The following is a 14,890-nucleotide window of genomic DNA, read 5'->3' on the forward strand; positions in this document are numbered from 1 at the left end:
GACTCGCACACATACACAAACCAGAAATAGCCAAGTACGCATCTGGCTTTTACTTATTCAACCATTAAAGGCTGCTCTCTATTTGTGGTGGGTTTGTGTCCTGTGAGGAACATGGCAGAGCGTGTGTCCTCACGTCATTGTGAATCTATCTTTGGTCTTAACCTGCCAAGCTAAGAAGACACTATGTTAGCATTATGTTAGCATAGACTGAACGTTCATGCTCAATGTTAGCGTTACTTGGGCTGCTGCTTCAGCTCTGTAGTGTCAGCTTGAAGACGCATTAAGACAATGAGCTGAATATTTTAACGCATTAATAAAAGCTGTTTTTAGTGTGTTTTTTTTGGTTTGTTTTTTTAAACGTGGCATGCCTGAGGCTAAAGTCAGAAGCATGATCCGCTGCCGGGCCCTCCTGAGATAATCAGAATTCTCTTTAGCAATAATACAGAATATAAAATAGCCACATGTGGGATGTGCCTATGAGGTGATAAACCAACAAAGACACCAGACACCAGCCTTTTGCTTCATTTACAAAGAGAAAAGAAGCTAGCTTCAGATTTCCCCAGTTTGACAGCAGCTTCATGTAGGTTTAGTCTTGTGTGTTTGCCAGTATCATCAGGCCACTGGGTTTACCCTGAGGAATCATGTCTTTGACATGATCCATTTAAAATCTCTAAAATTATCTGCGTGTTTTTTTTTTTTTCAGTGTTGAGCAGCAAATTATCTGCTCATGTTTGGTGGCCTGTATTTTTCTGATTTGGTTTTTGCTCATCACAGCACACTCCTCCCCTGTTCTTCAGTAAATATTCATCACAATGTTCCTGTCTCAGTTGTACTGTGTATGTTCCTGCTGGCCTTTTTAGCCCAGCAGCACGTGTTTGGCTGCAATGTGTTTTCTCAGTCTGAGCTCCACAGACCCACTTCCCTGCTGCTGCCTGCCATCGCCCAGAAATGTAGGTTAGAGCAGGCTTTAGTCACCACATGTGCGTGTCCACACACATTCAGCAGAGACAGCCGTGCACAGTGGTTCAGCTGAGGCTGGCCAATCGTGCGAGCTTTAATCTGATGTGGAGGTTTTTTCCTAATGTGGTGGCAGATGAGGGCATTAGAGGTTGTGTCTGTTGGACTGGAATTTTCTCCCCAGGCTCAGCAGAGATGCACAGTAGATGCAGTATTCTCTGATATTTGTAAAGCTTTTCAGAAGATGTTCTCTGTGGAGACAGCCATGTGCTTCTTTTGTTCACATCTGGATTTGCATCTTATTGAGAAACAAACAATTTTACTGCCTCGGAGGCCAAAAGCTGCTTTATGTTTCTCTCAAACTGCCAGTGGTTGACGTGGTTAAAATGATCTGTGCATTAATGTCACAGCGGTTGTTTAAACTCTTCTTTAATGAGGAGCAGTGTAGAATTTCTATTGTACTCAACATGTGGCTTTTGACTCTTAAGGTTCTCTCAGTGGGATGTCTTGCTAAGTGGCCGCTGCCACCCAGGATGTCATGGTGGACATCGGACAAACGTCGGCTCAGAGCGCTTCGAAATCGGTGGTTATTTAAACAGGCTGCTTAACAGCAACAACAACAAAAGGACAAACATCACTTAACTATAAACACAAAGGGATTGCAAGTAGTAATAGAATTGTTTATGGCCAATCCACCCCAACTCCCCCTGTTGTAAACACAGGTAGGCCACGCCCCAGTGTCACATGTAGCTTTGGATGGTGCTCGCCTTTATTGGCATGACAATTGACATGTTTTGCCGAAGCACCATTATGATTTTGAAATGCACCAGATTACCAAGGTGTATTGTGGTATGTGTCTTCTATTGATGTCCATATCTGTAGTGTTGTTGTTGTTGTTGTTTTTATGATACTGAAAGTTGTGTATTTTAATTACACTGTACAGGAAGATGATTGAAAATGAGCAATAACTATAAACTGTTAAATTGCATCGTCCCAATAAATTAAAGACAGTGTTAAGTAGTGAAATTAATTTAAAAAAACTTGAATAACAAGTTCAAATGTCTCCTTTTGTTGTGTCAGATTTAGAAGCCAGAACGAGGGGTAAGTTCTCCCTTTCTGTCAGACCTGGGAATTGAATCTAAGGCTTGCTGGGGTTTGTGGTGTCAGGTGTGCCAGCTTGTGGCCTGGATGCAGAGTCCGGGGTTTTCTTTGTACAGAACACCTTTGCAGATCTCTGCTTGCAGGATTTCAATTGGCTTTTGTCCCATTTTACCCAAATCATTTTCTAATATAGGTATTTGTTCCCACCTACTTTAAATGTTGGGTCATTTGTAACTCGGATTTGTTTTGGAGGGTGATAGTTTTGGTATTTTTCACGTTAACTGTCAAGGCCCAGGTGTGACGGTACTGATGAAGGAGCTCCAGGCTCTTCTGAAGACTTTCTTTTAGTAGGAGACAGAAAGACCAGGCCACAAACAAAACAGACACTTGATTTTTGTGTCCAGAAAAGTGACACCAGGTGCTGGTGATCGCTCCAATAACAATGCCATTTAATGTAAATATACCCTACGTAGAAGTCTGTTTATCTTGGGGAAAGTTTCTAAACTAAATATGTGTCCCCTCTTGTGAATTTAGCAAATGTAATACATGAAGTTATTCCTCTCTTTGTGTAAGAATATTGTGTTAGTTTGTCCCGGTGTGTTGCAGTACTGGCATGTAAGCTCCTCCGTCACTAGATAAATGTTATGCCTTATTAAACAGCCAATCAGCTGCACATATTTGTGCAACACACACATCACACAGTTCTGTTGAATAACACATCTTTTGGCACTGTCGTGGCACAGAATAGAAGCATAATCGCTCATGAGAGGAGCGTCTCTTTATCCCTTCTCGCTTGCTATATTTTGTCGGCTAAAAACAAATATAGACTATAATGTAATGGTGTGTGTGTGTGGATGCTAGTAGTGCTCCGCTGTAGAACTAGGACAAACGGCCTCCCACAGTTCAGCTGACCTGACCCATACGAGCCGAGAAAGGAAACGTCAGTAGTCTTTCTTTCTGTCCTCGTGCTGGATGTGATCGTTAGAAGACATGTGTACAAAATGAATCGCAGGTTGTTGCTAGGTAACAAGATGGTCTAGTTTTGCTTGCAAGCGGGTCAAAGGTGGACACCTGTTTCCATGGCAACAGCCACGCGGAGGTTGAATCTCCAGGGTGCAGACTATATGAATCAGTGATCGTACCTGACGGTTGATCGTCAGCAAGCTCTTGATGTTGCTGCTTCGGTGTGCGTCAGGAGAGGACTTGGCATCTTTGCTCCTGCAGCCGCAGCCATCAGTGGACCGGTGATTGGCGCAAGAGAAAAACTCTCTCCTGGGGGTGCAGTTCCTCCTGCTATATTGATGTTTTTTTGCGACGTTGGCGGGAGTTGAATGTTCATTGCTGTAGCCTTGAGATTATCTCAAAAGATTACAGTTCCTTGTGTTGGAATGAAGTTGTGATCAATTTGGAGGACACAGACACACTCCGCCCCTCCTTCATATACCTGTCACTTACCTGCATGGTTACATGCTCAATATTTAACATGTTGGCAGGAAGTATTCCAGCAGCTTTTGTATGCTTAATGTGGTTTATTATAGGATGCCAATTTAAGCTCTGGGAGGAGTCCAACCCCATGCAAATGAGATCTAAATTCAAATCAACCTCTGTTGGAATCTCCCTCTTCCTAAAGCGGGATTAATTATATTTTTATTCATTTGAGTAATCTGAATACAACAGATTAAGGAGATTTGAATCGCTGTGTGTGTGTGTGGGGGGGGGGGGGGTCCTGCAGACACATCCAGCGCAAATCTGTCTCAGAGTAGGTGCTGTTTAATTTGGCCAGTGCGGTAAGCTCACAGTTTTCTGCCTCCACTGGCTCAGTTTATGGAGGATTAGTCTCAATCTGGGTTCACGGGGGAGTTTATTAAAGATAGACCCACAACACTTCTTAATCTAATTCATCCTCTATTTTGCCCAGAGCCAGCTCGTCTTTTTAAGAGGAGTTTTTTTTTTTGTTTTTTTGTTTTTTCCTGTGAGATCCGTTTAATAATTATAATTTGAGTTGAATTCAGCCTGTTACGCTGTAAACCAAAAATCTACTAAGGAGCCATGCAGGAGTTTTGGTGTCCTCCTCATCACACAACATGGCAGTCTGGCAAAACGCTGTATTTCCTGTATTTTGAATCTTTCTCAGCAGCGTATGTGTGGTTAGATGAACACCTCTGAATGAAGGACCTTGTTTTTTGGTATGCTATGTCACCTTTTTAGTGACAATGATTCAATTAGCATGCAGGTTATTTTAGAGAGCAGACAATTTGCCGCTGTTTAACAATAACCCGACACAAAGCCCCCACTCCTCCTACACCTCACCTTTTGTGTTCTCCTCTCCCTTCCATTACAGATAACTGTTGTTCTGATGAATTACACAACTGACAGTCCTAGTGAGTGATCATGAGGCTAGTACAAATAAGATGGCTGACATGATAGCGATATATAAAACCGCTCCAATATACTGCATAACAAAGACATGACTATGAAATTTTTTTTACTGCAGTACATCCCATAATCGTGAATAATTGGAACAAATGAAACTGTAGACTAATGAAACCCAGCTGCTTTTTCAGTGTCCTTATCAGTGACGTACTGAACAGCTGAAATACAGCCAGCATTTATCATGCTATGGAGGTCATCTTACTGTGTACTGGAGGAGACTCTCATGACACAGCAGGAAATGTCCTTTCTGTCCGCTTCACTTCTGTAACATAACATGCATGCTAACGGTCTTGTTTCTCTCTCAGTCTGGGCTCAGCAGCTCTGCATGACTGCCTCGCAGACTCCAGGTACAGCCCATCACCACCAGCACTCACACAGACCACCTACACGTCAACACGAGACACACGCTTGAAATGAGATGCGTTGTCTTAGCAGCAGCTCCCCTGCAGTCCGTAAAAACATTCGTAATGGAATAAGAAGTTAGAAATGTCTTTATTTTTATCATCTTTGCTGAAGTGAACACTAAAGCTTCTGCAATAGTCAAAAATAATGACTATCAACAGCCAGTCTAAATCCCATGCTTCCAATAGGATGTGCATTGGTTGACATGCATGTTTGCTTACCTTTGTTTTAGTCAACTGTATTCAGCCTTGCAAGTGTAGAATGGACATTATATGTATTCATAATTTAGCTTCACTTTAATTCTGAAAGGTTCACTGTGTAAGATTTAGTGTCATCTAGTGGTGAGGGTTGTGAATTGCAACCATCTGTCCAGTCTACCACTGCCCCCTGATGGTGATGGCACAATGGATAAAGACGCATGCCTTTGGTGTGAGGGACCCAGGTTCAATTCCCCACTGTGACCCATCCACCAATGTGTCCCTGAGCAAGACACTTAACCCCTAGTTGCTCCAGAGGCGTGCGACCTCTGACATGTATAGCAATTGTAAGTCGTTTTGGATAAAAGCGTCAGCTAAATGAATAAATGTAAGGTGGCTGACACAGCTGAAAAGGTCTCTTCTGAGACAGCTGAGAGTAGCCAGTCAAGAAAAGAGGTTTCTTTAGGTATATTTATTAAGAAATTATATTTACCTTATTATTCAGTAAAACCATGTGTTATTGTGGCCTCTGTGGAAAATGTAAGCCAAGAATGTGAAACACTGTCACTGTTTCTGCACCATAGTCCATTATAAACTGCACATTAGATAAAGTTTAGACAAACATTGACAAGGGAAACACATTTATTCTGATTATGAATAAATAAATGCTTTGATAGCGGTGCTGAAATAGATCTGTTATGACAGCAACAGTTACTCACGTCATCACTTCCTCTTTAGTGGTTTTGCCTACAAAATAAAAGTGCGAGAAGCTTGTTTACCTTAATGCAGTATTTGGAGATGAACTGAGCTTTTACGTTTAATGTCATTCAGTATTTTTCAAAGAGTATGTAGCCTGCTTGACACACCTCTGAGAGAGCCGTCAGAAAATGTGATTCCCCTAAATGTCCTCTGCCTGGAGATACTGGGGAAATGACAAAGCGTCCGTAGGTTGATGGATGAGGATCAAACACCGGAACAAAAACAGTGCAGCACATGCCGTGATCGGAGAAACATTCACTGCAGAATCCATTTGTTGAAGAGAGAGGAAAAAAAGGTTGCCTCAAGGTGGGATCCAACACTCAACCTTTTGGGTTGTGATTCCTGCACTTTACCCACTGAGCTAACTGCACAACATGTTGATGCATCTCACTATTACAGCTTATATTCTCATCTACCATCTAATGGTTGAAAATATTGCTCTGATGCAAAACTTATTTGCCAACCGGTGATGTATATTATTACAAGTACTTCTTCTTCCGATGTACGTATTCAACACAGTGAGTGTCTGCACTGCCTGAATACTATCACAAGTAGAACACGAAGAACGCAGTGACGAAACGCGCTCTGTAGCGCCGTTTGTCCGTTTTCAGCTACTGTAGAAACATGGCGATGCAACGCAGCGATATCCATAGAAAGGGGTGCCCGCGGTTCTGTAGATAAATGGCTCATTCTAAGGTATTTTTTCTCTGCCCTCATTCATTTTATGCTACATTTTTAATATGTTCTTTCTCCTTTATTTTACAGAAACATGTCTAATTATGATCACACATGACAGAAATGCATTGTGCATTGCTGCTTTGATTGATTAATCTTATGGTCACACACTATACAATTTAAAGCAGTGACAGCAGATGTCTGCTTTAAACCAGTGGACAGAGTCACCTTGTTTTGCACCAACAGTGTAAATCAGTGTTGAGAATCATTGTAGCAGCCCTGCATCCTGCAACAAGAGCATTCATTCACATCAGTGTTCCTGACTGGTCTGCAGTCTGCGTGTCCTTCTATAAGACAGCAGCAGGCTGAAGAGCGATCAGGAAGCTTGCATCTTCTCGTTTGATGCTCTGACTAGTCTGTTTAAAGTGTGTCAGCGTTTGACAGATTTTAATTCAAATGTCAGTGTGAACTAATGATTCTCTGTTCCCCAATCACACTCATACTAAAGTGCACCGCAGTCCAATCCATTTCAATTATGTTTGACCTTTCGTGTTCCTCACCCGTGTCCTCTTATCACAGCTCTGGTTGATCAGACTTGATCTAGACCAGCATGCTCTGCTTAGTGGCTCCCAGTAGGTGGCAGTATCTTTTTAAGGAACTCACTACTAGCTTCAGGACCTGGCTGGCCAGACCTGAGCACCAGCACTGACGTACAGATGTATTTGATTTCAGTAAAATCTGATGAAGTTACATTTTAAGTGTAAATTGAGTGCAGAATAATTTAACTAAATAAGGATGAAGCTGATGGATGAAGAGACTTTTTCCAAATTATTCTCTTGAAATCTGGCAATGTCATAGGCTTCATGTAAAACCTATTGAATTTAGCTGTTGATGAAACTTAAATCTGAGAGCGGAAATTATAACTCCTTGGTCCCAGGCCTCAGAAATAATCTTCAAAACATCCAATTCCAGGTAACACCACAACACTCGTGGTCCTGCAGGGTTGCACTGCTCAGAAAACCGATTTCACATCTTATCAAAGTCGACTGGTTTACATTGAATAATTTAGAGGCTTTTTGCGCCTCATGTCTGTGTTACGGTGAGTGGGCGAGGAGAGACTGTTAGATGTCCTTGGCGCTTTATGAGCTGGTAGTGTGATTTTTGTTGACTTTCATTCCAGTCTGTGATTACTGGCTGTGCTGGTAGTGTTGCTGATGACTGTATTAAGGTTTATTCTCAAGAAATTCAGTGATCTTTGTTTCAGTCAGACTACCAATAAATATTTCCCCCAGTCGTAAGAGTGGGGACAAATCAGACCCTAGCAATTAATGTGGCATCTGTGTCAGCAGTTGTCTGGGTAAATAAATCTGTAATAGTCCAAATAAAAGATTACTAGATTTCCTTGACAAACAGTCCATCTCGAGTAAACATAAAGTTGATTAACTCCCAAAACACAGCACCATGTCTACAGTTCCCTTCACACTAACTTACATGTACTCTAAACAAAAGAGGGCAAGAAATCCTTTTATTTAAGAAAGCTTTGAACTCTTTTTGGCACGTTACATTGTGTGTGTGTGTGTGGGGGGGGGGGTGTATGATTAAATCAATGTACTTGGAATACAGGTGTGCTGTCAAAATCGAAGACAAAATGAATTCTTCACACAGAGACGAAAACACAAAACCATGGCAACCAAAAGAAAACAGACTGTCGTCACTGAGATGCACTTTCTCCTACATTAAAACATTCAGTCAAATAAGGAACATTTACTTTATCAACTTCAAAGAGCACAATGAGCTCTCAACATTAGAAATACTCGGAGGAGGAGGAGGTGGGGCATATCTGCGACATTTTTGTATTTTATTATCTTGTTTTACTCATTTGTATTTTTAATCGCACAATTCTTCTGCAAATGGTATTATTTTAACGCTGCTTTAGCAATTTAAACTTTTTTCCATGCGAATAGATCCCCATTGAGAGAGTGGGAAGGGGGGGGGGGGGGGGGGGGGGGGGGGGAGAAGAAGTGGAGGACAGGAGAGCAGAGGAGGAGACAGAAAAGATGTGTGTTGATCTCTCTAATTGCTTTGTCTCTGGTAATGCACTCCTTAATGCGCACTCAGAGGCCAACACACACACACACACACACACACACACAGACTGGCCATCATTACCATGCAATCCCATAATGCATCGGTCTCTGCCTAGAACAGTCAATAGGGCGTATTCTCAGTTAGCCTACCAGATGACAGCGAATGTATGAGACGAGTGTATGTGTTTGTGTGTGCGCACGCAGAGGGTTTTTTTGTTTTTTAGACTGTCCGACACTGTGTGTGTTTGTGTGCTTTCTTTGGTTTTCTTTAGTTTAGTGGTTATGCACATGTATTGTTACTGTGCTAACAAGTGTTTGTAGTTTTTTTGTATTGACCCTGCTGTGGCGTGTTATTTACTCTAATGTCAATGGAATGAGTGAGTATTCTGTCGGAGTGTGTGTGTGTATGGACATCATGTTGAATGCTGTACCTGTCATCCACATACTAAGAGGACGCCATTCTCTTGCAGTGGACAAAAACAACCCCCGGGAGGTTCCGGCAAGACCCGCAAACACCAACAGCAGCTCCCAGCTAGCGGAGCCTGCAGGAGGAAACAACCAGAACCAGCAACAACCTCCACCTGACCAGGTAAGTACAAGGCTTTAGTGCCTCAGTCAGTGTTGTAGGATGATACCGGTACACAAAAGCATCTCCGCATCACCCACAGTACCCTATAAAACAGTTGCGTTGGATCTTGGTGATGTCATTTTCCTAGAGAGCTGATTTGTCAGTATGCTGTGCTTTCACAGTGTTGATCTCTTATCTGGAACATAACCTTCTCCCGAGCAGGTTAGCCGTTCAGCATAAGTTACCGTGGTGATGTAACCCCGTAAGAAGTGAACAACGGTCGCACGACTGAAAACCGAGGTTTAGACCTGAAGCTCAAATCCTGTTTCGTAGTATAGGTCCCTGGTGACAAAGATGTGCTCAAGCAATGTGCAACAAACAAGGGGAACACACAGACTTAAATACTAGATAGACATAAGCATAACGACGGACAGGTGAAACCCATTAGAGTGGTGCAGACAATCAAACAAGCAGGAAACCACGTGGCAGGAAGCGTAATGATCAGAAACAAGAGGAGTAAAAAAATAAAACAGGAAATTACAACACTCAAAACCAAAATCATGACACACAGTGCAGCAAAATACATGTTTATTTATAATATGTTGGATCATTTCTCTGTTTATATGCATTTATTGACTACATATTTTCTTTATCTCATTAACAAGATAATATAATATAGTGACTTTATCTCCAAAATGTGGTTCTACATTTTAAAAAGTGGCCATCCTGCTGTACTGACTGCGTGCTGACGTTGTGAAGAGTAGATTTCTATTTTGGTTTATCTTAAGACATTTTCTTCAGTATTTAAGCTGGAACTAATATATTTGAATGAAAATCAGGTTTCTTTCATTAGTGTCTTCATTGACGACGTTACGTGGTGTTTTTTTTATTTCTAGATACCGGACGTGGTGAACGCTAATGCACCAGTGACGCCGATTCTCCCAGTACCTGCCACTGATACCACCAACACTGGGTCAGGCACCAATGGAGCCTCTGGTCTGGGGTTCAAAGCAAGAACAGGCTCACGATCCAGCCCCAAAACAGGATCCCGTCTACATAATGCATTCAAGCCTAACTCAGTCAGGGCTGCGGTGGCTGACGGGACGGTCACGACTAAACAGCACCAGAGCAAAGAGCAGGCAGAGAAGAAGAACCAGGCCATCAGCCAGCTGAGGAAGCTGCTCGTCCAGGGGAATAAAAGAGTGGAGGCTCTGGCTACAGTCATCCAACATCTCTTCACTGAGGTACTCAATTATTTTTATGTTCACCAAACAGTACTCCCCCTACCTACTGTGGAGGGAAAGCCTCCGTCTCTCATTTACGGTTTTTTAAACATCGTTAAAAACATCAGCATGAACACCGTTATTCTGGTAGCTGCAGGGCTACACCGGCTGCACCAACAAACTATCGCGTACCCCCTCGTTTAGCACATCAAGAAGAGGCCAACATTAGTTGCTATGCCTTATTAGCCTGCTGGCTAGTTGGCAAGCTAAAGGTTTGTTTAACTTTTAATGAGGGGACTCTTCTCAGGTTTACTGTGACACAGTGACATAAAACAGTGTGGCTGAACAGTTAATTTTTCAGGATTGACCTTGCTCTGCTGTTAAAGAGAATATCTTGGATGCTGCCAGCATTGTACCTCCTGTTTAGTGATTGTTCCCTCATAAATAATACTGTGTTTTGATAAACGGGTTGGATCTACAGTGTTTCACTTAGTGGGTGGGTAATGGGTGCAGCACCACGCCACTTTAAAGGCAGATAAGGTGGATGTGTTTGGACATGTAACTACCATATGGTCTAGTGCCGCTTCAAGGGGCTAAATGAGGGGAAACCATCACTTATCTGCACGCCATCCTTCCCCTTTGGCAAATTAGAGCAAAGTCACCTGTAATTAAAGCTCAGCAGTTGTTGGTGATATGGCAGTGTGGCAATTTAAGGTGCTGGCTGTTTTTTAGTAGAAAGCATTGAGGCAGCAGGGAGGGGCTTGTCCACACCCAGCTTCCAGTAGGAACAACAACACGGGAAAATCCTGCTGCTGTGCGACGCTGATGTGGTGATGGATTTGTGAATGTGTGAGTGAGAGGTTTCTGTTCATTTCAGATTGTTTTCTGTGTGTGTGTTGTGTATAATAGCTGTGGTTTGCTTTACCTACCATAAGTGCCTGTTGTCAGCTATGATGGGATTGTTTACGACAGCTGACATTACCCCACCTCTGGGTGTGTCTGTTCACACCTTGCTCCCTCATGTGGGGGGGGGGGGGGTGGAAAGGGTCACTGAGGACAAGACGCCCGTACATACACTTGTGATTATTTACTAAAAGTCCCACGTGTGTTTGCATATTTGATTAGTACAACTCAGCCATCCTGTGACTGCACGTGCGACTGTAAACTCAGGCATGAAGTGCCAGAAGCAAGTGAATGCTGATATCACAGGGCCAGGAGAAAACCAGCTGTTTATGTAAACACCACAAGAAAGTAGGATTCATTGTTTATCTGCTTTTTTTTTTTTTTTAATCAGTAAATAAATGACTCTTTAGATGAGAAAAAGCTTGGTTCTAAAGTGCCAGTAGCACAGTCTTCAGAGAAGCCTGCTGAAATGCTGAGAAGAGTTTTTCAGTTTATTGAAACTTTTCACGCGTGTTTGCACGGCCTGAGTTGTACTAATCGCACATGGACTCACACACATATAAATAATCACATGAGTGGTGCGGTATGTGCTTGAATGATGCGTCTTCATCACAGGTGGAAGGCTGCTGATTGGTCCATTCAGGCACCAGGATGTGTCAACCACAGAGTCCCGGACATGGAAACGCTGCTCAGTAAATATTTGCTGTCTGATTATTGGGACTAGTGGTTTTATGTTTGTGGAGCGTAAAAATGAATACAGCACACAGCTGGGCGCACCGTATCCAGTGGAAACCCTTTAGTGGACCAGTTTCCTCTGTGTGTGTGTTTTTAAACCTATAAGGAGTGATATTTTTGACATAACATCAAAACAAATATGAGTTCAGCACTTTGACTCTTCTTCCACGTCTCTTTAGGTCTGTCTGGCTGAACTGGTGAGGTTTTTATTTTAATTTTGTGGTGAGGGGTCTGGGGAACATTGGTAGAATAGCACTACTGCTTTTAGCGAGACCTCACGGTGTTTTTACACACACTCCGAAACTCTGTTGCTCTCTGCTGCTGGCCACCGTCACTTTCTTCTGTCCACTAATTCTCACAAATACAGATTGAAAACTGTACCATTCATGTTTAGAAGTAAAGGTCTGAGCTAAAATGGCATCTATTCATATGATGGTAAGAGAAGGTCAAATTTGGGACAACTATAGTGTTTTGTTAACTTACTTTACATTCTTATGAAACCACAGCATTCAAAAATATAAAGACAGCAGTGACAAACGCCAGGTGACCCTCTACTGATAATAAACAGCATGCAAACAATACTGAGAGTGACTTGTGTTCTATTCTTGCTATCATGATAATGAAAATGTACATACTCTACACTCGCAAACGCACAACAGACACACACTTGTCCTCAGTGAGTGTGAGAAGCGCAGGACAGCTGTTACCTTGCTGCATGTCTCTCTGTAAGGGAAAGTGGCTCATTATCTGTAGTATAGCCTGTTATCAGCAGTAACGGCCACGTGCACACACACATCTATGTGTGTGACTGTTAACTGTTACATAACTCTCAGCATCGGCTTTTTTTGAATCAGGGCCTGATTATAATGGGTTTATGTATTGGGATGAATGCCCTATTTTCCAGCAGTTTATTGTGAAAGTGTGGCATTGTAGCGTGTAAAGTTCAGCCGAGAGGGAGCGTTCGGATGTTTACAGCGCAGGAGCCGGCCCGACTGGGTTATTGATTAGATGAACGGCCTGGTGGAAAGAGGTGCTGAAGGGGGAGTGATGAATAGAAGAGAGGGAGGGGTGGAGGAATGCAGCAGCTGCAGTTCATGCCCTGCAGCTCTTTGATTTGTGTGTCTGAGTGTGAGCGTGTGTGTGTTTATCTAAGCATGAATACCAATGCTATCTAATCAGTTCTACACACTTGAAAGGTGACTGGTGAATATAAACTGGGTGCTGCTTTCCCCTGCGGGCTGTGGGCGGAGGTGGGGCTGATTGGTTTAGTGAAAGGGGTCAGGACTTTAATGAGCACACTTTGTGATTGTTACATATATTGGCAACGAGGTATAAAGGATACCCCGAAACTCTGTTAGGGTGTAATTAACTTTTTGTTAAAGCTTCAAGTCTCTTTTTGAGTGAATTTACCTGCTTGAATTATGCCAGGTTTCGTGTTTGGTTTTGCTGGATCAGTTCCACTTCTCTTCTCTACATTCATATTGTTTTGAAACCAAACTAGACAAAAATGTAATAACATTTTGGGAAAATCATTTTGGCGTCTGCAAGATTTTCTGGTGTACTTTGAGAGCAAGAAAAGGGAGAATCTGAATTTAAAAGTCTTTATATGCTTTTGTTCTTCTCCTCAGTGCCGTAGAACTTTAGCCTATTTAATTTAAACTAATAATCATTATACATGTAATGTAAACTGACAGAAGGACAAAGAAATACGCAGTTAGTTAGAAGGTTATGAGTAAAGACGAGAGGCACGAGCTGAATGCAGACACACCGGTTTGTGTGTAAACGACTGATAGGGAATAAGAAAGAGGGAGATAAGAATAACGACATGGAGAGGAAGGCGGTGCAAAAAATAACTCGCATTCCTCTATCATACAGAGTCCATGCAAGAGGAGGAGAAACAGATGGAGGGAAGAGGGAGGGCAGGGAGCTCTGTTGTGAACAGGTAGAGTGGGAGGAGTGGGAGTGGCAGAGCCAGCAGTAAGTAGCGTTTAGTAGGAGAAGAGAGAGAGAGAGAGAGAGAGAGTCTGTGTTTGCAGTTTGTATCGTCTTCTGGTGATAGAGGAGGGAATCAGTGAGAGAGGGAAAGGACTGAAGAAACGAGAGAGGAGCGCATTTTGAAGTGTGTGTTTGTGTCTCCACTCTGAAAAATGGGCACTATGGCCAGCAAAGCTCATGCAAAGCCCAGGAAGCCTCCCCCTCATCGCCGCAAGAAGAAAAGCAAGGTGTGTGTGTTTTGTAGATGTGTTTCTGCTTTACGTTCATGCTGCTGCTGCTGCTCTCTTTCTCTCTTCACTGCTGTCGGCCTTTCAGTCAGAGCTGTGGAGAAGTCGGGGGATTAGGATTTTACAGACATCAGGTTCGATATATATTTTCCGCCTTGTTTGACACACAGATCACATCAGCTGCTGGTTTCCACTCCATGTTTAGGGAAACATGACACCGCCTCATTTGGATCATGAATGTCACGGATACGTTATGAAAAATGACACCAAGGCCAGAACGGTGCCTGAACTCTTATCAGTCTCATACATCTCTCATATTTCTTTCACTACTAGAAACATTTGGTCACTATTACAGGCTGTCTTTGTACCTCCTGCTTTATTTTCCCACTCTTTGTTGACCCCTAAGACAACAGATGGACTTTACGGCTCTGTGTGTGTTTGAAAGTAAGAAGGCAGGAGCACAAGCGCTCGGTTTCCGTTGTAAATTGCTCTACTCCTGTTGTAAAGCTGCTGGTATTTTGTGTGTGTGAGAGAGAAGATTTTATGGTAATAAAATCAAACGTTGGTCTATGTGTGTTCTGTTTTGTGCACTTTCGCACCTCGTGATGTTGAGGTGTGTGTGTGTGTG

The 14,890-nt window shown here is 42.7% G+C and overlaps 1 protein-coding gene across 5 annotated transcripts in view; it reads left to right on the top strand.

Moving 5' to 3' along the window:
• The window catches only part of LOC123969456 (microtubule-associated tumor suppressor candidate 2-like), a 69,407-nt gene that overhangs the window by 43,493 nt on the left and 11,024 nt on the right, over nucleotides 1–14,890 (top strand). For 3 of the 5 annotated variants that reach the window (XM_046046856.1, XM_046046858.1, XM_046046857.1), the window contains exons 8-10: nucleotides 9,082–9,200; nucleotides 10,076–10,423; nucleotides 12,220–12,237. In XM_046046856.1, coding sequence (XP_045902812.1) covers nucleotides 9,082–9,200; nucleotides 10,076–10,423; nucleotides 12,220–12,237 — 485 coding nt within the window. The remainder of the gene's footprint in view (nucleotides 1–9,081; nucleotides 9,201–10,075; nucleotides 10,424–12,219; nucleotides 12,238–14,890) is intronic. The other 2 variants (XM_046046859.1, XM_046046860.1) reach the window with 1 other exon arrangement.

The sequence above is a fragment of the Micropterus dolomieu genome, linkage group LG04, assembly GCF_021292245.1.
Source record: "Micropterus dolomieu isolate WLL.071019.BEF.003 ecotype Adirondacks linkage group LG04, ASM2129224v1, whole genome shotgun sequence".
Taxonomy (NCBI): domain Eukaryota; kingdom Metazoa; phylum Chordata; class Actinopteri; order Centrarchiformes; family Centrarchidae; genus Micropterus; species Micropterus dolomieu.